Consider the following 5,807-nt stretch of genomic DNA (forward strand, 5'->3'; position numbering starts at 1 on the left):
GTGTGTGTGTGTGTGTGTGTGTGTGTGTGTGTGTGTGTGTGTGTGTGGTGTGTGTGTGAGAATTCAAAAGTCAAGAGGTAAAAAGTTTAAAAAGTTCCCACGAGAACTTTCCTATCGCTAGTCTCTTTCAGGAAGCTGTGGCTTTGACTTGTCTGCTCGCATCTCATCAGCACAATGCCTATTTCGCTATATACACTGTGTGTGTGTGTGTGTGTGTGAGAGTGTGTGTGTGTGTGTGTGTGTGTGTGTGTGTGTGTGTGTGTGGGTGTGCGTGTGTGTGTGTGTGTACACATTATGTTTGACAGTCAGACGTCACCCCACGTGTCAGGTGGCCCAAAAGGAAACCCCACAGGAAGTAAGGTCAGGCCCGGAGAGGTCAGAAAAAAGTCACACTGCCTGCTTTCGTCGACATATTTCAACTCTCACAACGCCCCGTCAACTGTCTGTCAACCACAGTCTACACCTAAAGCTTTCAATTTTCTTTTAAGGAAGTCAAAAGTTGTGCTTCTTAAACCCGCTTAAAATGTACAATCATTTCCCACGGTTTGGATTAATTGTCTGGTTGTCAAGGGTTCTGACAGTTCAAATATTCGAGGCTTTATCCGAATACTAAACAGAAACATCAGTGGTTGACAAAATACACAAGAAAAATTATACTTAATGAAATTAACTGATAAGAATTGGCAGATGGAGGTAGAGAAGATCGTTGTTGTTTCTTCGAGGATGCAGGTTTTGCAGACTGTTCTTCAGACTCAAGCTTCAGCTCAGATTTGTACAATCTGGTCCACAGAGAGCTGCAAGGACGGCTCCTCCACTCCACTGTGAGACACATATGAATATAACATTAAACCATTTATAAATAATTAGACTCTGATCTATATTAAAACACCTACAACACAAAACTAATTGCAAACAATTGTGAAAATAGTTTCATCTTCCAAGTAAATTTAGCAAACAAACATTGTCAGGTTGCTGCTTTTCTCTGTTTTCTATAGTTGTAAATCGAATATGGAACTGTTGGTCAGACATAACAAGGAATTCATGATGGAGATTTTCACAACTGTTTGACATTTTATAAAAGTATTCAACTCTGGATAATAAAGATAATCAGAAGTTGCAGCCTTATTTACAGCTGTTTTCACATGCATTGAATGCCTTTAATCTCAATGAGGCATTCAAATGAACCTTTAAAGGCTCGAAACCTTCTTTGAGATTGATCAAAGTTACACGAATGTTGCATGGCAATGGCACAAACACACCTGAGGACATAGGTCACACAGAGGATGCAGAGCGGCTGGTGGGCGCCAGGCCTGGACTTGGATGGTCGGACACTGGGGATGACGGCACTGTGAGTCTCCACCCAAACGTAACCTCCACCTCTCACCAGCATCCTGTACTGACCGCTGACTGACTGACTCTTCAAACACACTGCAGAGAGAGAGAGAGAGAGAGAGAGAGAGAGAGATGTGAAATGAGATATCTACAGGTCTGTAATGTGTATTATGTATGTGTGGGTTTGTGCATCACTTCTTACAGTTGAGATGATTTTTGGTCAAAAGCTTTATGTCTAGTGTGTGACAGAGATCATAGACGGAACGGCCCAGCAGCTCATCAGTACTGTAACCTAAAAGCAGAGTCATTCTGCGAAAACACCAACACACAAAGAAGAAACAACATGAATTTATTTATCAAACATACTGCCAGATAAACCAGTCTTTCAGCATCAACTGATGTTAATTGATTATTTACCTAGTTTTACTTATTCAGCTGCAGCCAAAAACAAGTTTAAGGTTCACTGATATAATGCAGTCGTAGGTCTAAAATTTAAAAAGGGGAAGGTTAAAGGGGGACAGCTATTAAGCTATTAAGTTGGAGGGAAGTTAAAACTGTCTTATTTAATACTCTCACAGTATGAAGTATTCTATATCAGCTTGTTTCAGATCTTCAAGAACACTAATCGATATTTACACTGAGAAAGATATTCAACCTTCAGACTCCATGTTTTTAACAGCTGCATCGATCCATCAAATGGAAATGTGTGTCCTGTGCATCATTCCCCCTAAAATCCAGCCTCACATATTTTCTGTCTTTGGAAACTTTGAGATCTCCACTTGAATTTAAAATAAAATAGGTTTGATAAATGTTTGGCTGCACAGCATTAAATTGTATATGCTATACAGTATTCTATATAAAACTATTTGTCAGGATATTTCTTACAACTTCCTTACAACATAGCTGATGTTGAGCGTTAGCAGTAACCAATCAGAACTATGACAGATTGGACATTTTCTCTCGATAAGCATCACACCAGAAAGAGACGGATTTTGAAAAGCATCTGTATTAAACATGTTTTGATCATGTGGAAGAGTAGGTAACACTGACACTGTTTGTTGCTCATTCATTGCTTTGCTCCAATAAAACCAGCAGAACCAGAACAAATATCAGTGCAGAAACAGATGAGTAATACAAAGGCATGGGCATGAACTTTAATCATTTCCCTTAATCTTACTTAACAATTTCATAACGTACGAACTCTTCCTTGTTACTCGACCTCGAGTTCATCTCAAGTTTCTTTTTAGTCTAAACCACATCCTTTCACAACTGTGTTTAAGTCAAACACGAGCAGTGTAACACTACTTCCTCTTGGGGTTTTGTAACCTTTTACAGCTCTTTCTCTACTCATTTAACATGAAATGCTTTAGAAATCAGAAGAACTAATAAAGCATACATACAGGATGGTTGGTAACTGCACAAAGGCTGAATAAATAAATTACGTTAAGTTAAAATAAGCTGTATCTGGGTATTCATTTGTGTAAATCACCTCTGGTCACAGTACGTGAACCTCATGTCCATGCTATGCTGGCTGGTGAAGGTGTGTGTGCTGAGGAGTGTGTGTGAGAGCGGCAGAGGCTGGCAGGTCAGCAGCAGGCAGGAAACTGAAGACGGGGCGACACACACCTTCGCTCGGCCCTGGCAGTGGAGAACCTGAAACAAGGGAGAGAGTTAGATCAAACGGAGCCGAGTAAATACGATCAGAAAGTGTTTGCTGCATCACAATGTTGTGTGGGATTGTTTGTCACCAACCTTCCACGTAGCTGACTTGAGGTTGGCGCTTCTTCCTCTGTGTGTCAGAGCGCTTTTTATCCTCATGACAAAGTCTCTCTTTGCACCGCACCAAACCTCCTCTAAAAAAACAAGCAATTTAATCAGCTACAGGGACACGACTGCTCAAGTATGTGTGAGCTCTGAAAAAACACACAACCACAGAACATAAAACCAAAACAGAACACAGATTCTACTCACACTCACACACACACACACACACACACACACACACACACACACACCTGCTGTTAGACGTAGATTGTTTCTGATTTCTTCGTGGTCACAAGGGTGCGTAAACTCGAAAATATTGTGTCCCATCAGCTCATTCTGTCAAGAGAATATACCATTACACAAAATTCACATAGAAATGTGTGTGTAAGTGTGAGTGTTTGTGTGTGTGTGTGTACCTGTGTCAAGCCCATGTACTTGCTGACGTTGTCAGACAAGTAGATCATGTCTCCCTCAGTGGACAGGACGATCAGAAATCCCTCCAGGATCCTCAGGTACAGGTTTGTCTCCTCCAAGGCCTCGACTTCCTCTGTTTCGTTCTCCTTCTCCTTGCGTCCTCCGTCACACCCGTGACGTTCCATCACTTGTCCACGTGTTACTATGTGACTAGCCTTTGCTTTCGTCCCAGTCTCCCCTGAAACAGTGCAAGAGAGAAAGTGTGATTATTGATTGTGCTACTGGTTGGGAAACCATTCTATTATGGTCTACATTTCCAGAAGGTTCGGTATTTACGGGATCTATTAAAAAAAGAATGTGGTGTATCGTGAATATTGTATGGGATACTGTGTGTGTGTGTGTGTGTGTGTGTGTGTTCCAGTTTTTTTTTCTGAAGCAGAAGATACCGCTCTGCAAAAAAGTACAATTCAATTGTACTTCAGAATACTTACATACTATATTTCATTGACTTTTACCCAATAAATGTCTTTGTACATGTAGGTTCAAAGGTGCATTTGAAATATAAAGTATTTGGACGCCCTGTAATGAATTCCTTCAGAGCTGTATTTATTATACAGCTCTGGAAAAACTACGTGAATCTGCTGTATTTTAACATCCTAAGGAGTTCCCAAAGTTTCTGCAAACCTAATGCATGTTAAGTATTGATTAGGTATTGATTGAGCAGGCAGACATATTAAAGGTTCATTGAGACTAAACTATATATTCGTGATCGCATTGTTCTTAAGTGAAGATGTTATGTTGTTTTAGGATATTAAACTTAATTTCTGTTTGAGTTATTTAAACTATACCAAGAGTTTTTGGTTGCTATTCGAGCAAAGTGTGTGATTTGTGTGTGATTTGTACCTTTGAGCAGTGTGTGCATGCGTATGTAGCTGAGGGTGAGGCGAATCACTGAGGGCTTGTCCAGGTGAGCTCGGACAGACGGTTGGAGCGGCAGGAGGCGAGACAAATCTTCAAACACCTCGGACTCTACCCGTCGCCTCCTTCTGGCGGCGTCGCGGCTGATCGCCCTGCAGAGGACACAGGGCGGGAAAAAGTACAACAAAGTCACAGACTACTACTACATGTCCCTGTGTGTAGGTACAAAGGATACACACAATGTTATGATACCGTAGATGAAATTGTAATTTAACTCTCTGTTCTACTGAACTTACAGGTTGTTGTGTTTGTTTTGTTGTTATGAAGATTCATTTTATAAATTCAAAATGTGAATTGCAGAGGTGCAAGATAGCAAGGTGCATTTACTCAAAGACTCTTTGAGGTACTTTACTTTTAGTTCACTTTCAGAAGTAAATACTGTTTCATGAATTTTTGCTGTACATTTTACTTAACTTTAATTCAGATTCTACCTTCATCGTGACCTAAAAACATCACTGCATCTCCAAAACATAAACTTAGCAGGAAGATGTTTTCCACATGTAGAGAAGCATGAAGTACTTCAACTAAGATGGAGCTCGTTAGGTACGAAATCCCAAATTTGAGGTAATCATGCTTACTTTTCTTGTATTTTTCCGTTTTGGTGAGGTTACATTTACTTTCCTTTAATGAATTTAATTGGTTCTTCCATCACTTATGAGCAGATGGAGAAGGGCAGTATTGCATTGTGGTCAAAATTCAAGTTATCTACATGCCCAGTGTGGTCACAACACCATCTTTGGGCTCACCGCATCATCCCAGTTACTGACCAAACTGTCATAGAAACAATTCAATTACATAGAAGTTGCCATAAAGCAAGACGCAGCTTTACCTTCTCTTCTCCTTGTTGGCTGTCATTGCGTCTAACAGGCGTCTCTATCCGGTGTCATGGTGAACGTTGGCTCAGAACAAAAGAGGAGGCAGTAGGAGTTCACAGCGCAGCAGGGACTCTCCACGCTACAATTTGCACCATCACAGGTAGTCTAATTAATCAGAGAGGCAATTAGTGGTGCCAAATGTCGCAAGGCAAGTGGCCCCCCGCAGCACAGATAACTTTAACGGCGAGTGTCTCCTCTCCCCTCTGCATGTGCATCACCTACAGGGCCTCTAAAGCAGAGCACGATGATAGGTCAGCCAGGCCAGTGAAAGCATAACCCTAACCCTCCCCTTCCTCCCTCTCTCCACTCTACCCCTCCCCTTCGTCTCTCACACAAACTTTGAAGCATCCCACAGAACAGATCTGCCTCTGAACAGCAGCAGGCGAGAATCGATAAAAATAAAAACCAACGAGGGAGGAAAGATGACACAGAGGAGTCTGGGAG

General features: G+C 41.3%; 1 protein-coding gene across 1 annotated transcript; it reads right to left on the reverse strand.

Moving 5' to 3' along the window:
- Positions 1-20: 20 nt before the first annotated feature.
- Positions 21-5,717, reverse strand: epas1a (endothelial PAS domain protein 1a). The gene is made up of 9 exons (XM_031843057.1): positions 5,318-5,717; positions 4,414-4,580; positions 3,513-3,748; positions 3,348-3,432; positions 3,085-3,185; positions 2,822-2,985; positions 1,535-1,641; positions 1,260-1,428; positions 21-819 (listed from the first exon to the last, which is right to left on the reverse strand). Exons 1-9 carry the CDS (start codon positions 5,341-5,343, stop codon positions 765-767), a joined length of 1,110 nt encoding a protein of 369 aa, XP_031698917.1. The 5' UTR covers positions 5,344-5,717; the 3' UTR covers positions 21-764.
- Positions 5,718-5,807: the final 90 nt, after the last annotated feature.

This window comes from Anarrhichthys ocellatus, unplaced genomic scaffold (assembly GCF_004355925.1).
Source record: "Anarrhichthys ocellatus isolate YVR2014 unplaced genomic scaffold, GSC_Weel_1.0 scaffold4, whole genome shotgun sequence".
NCBI lineage: Eukaryota > Metazoa > Chordata > Actinopteri > Perciformes > Anarhichadidae > Anarrhichthys > Anarrhichthys ocellatus.

Coding starts and splice junctions, on each gene's coding strand:
- epas1a (XM_031843057.1), bottom strand. CDS start 5,343: ATGACAGCCAACAAGGAGAAGAGAAG. Junction 3,186..3,347: donor CAATCTACGTCTAACAGCAG/GTGTGTGTGTGT, acceptor TTGTTTTTTTAG/AGGAGGTTTGGTGCGGTGCA. Junction 2,986..3,084: donor TCAAGTCAGCTACGTGGAAG/GTTGGTGACAAA, acceptor CCCTTGTTTCAG/GTTCTCCACTGCCAGGGCCG.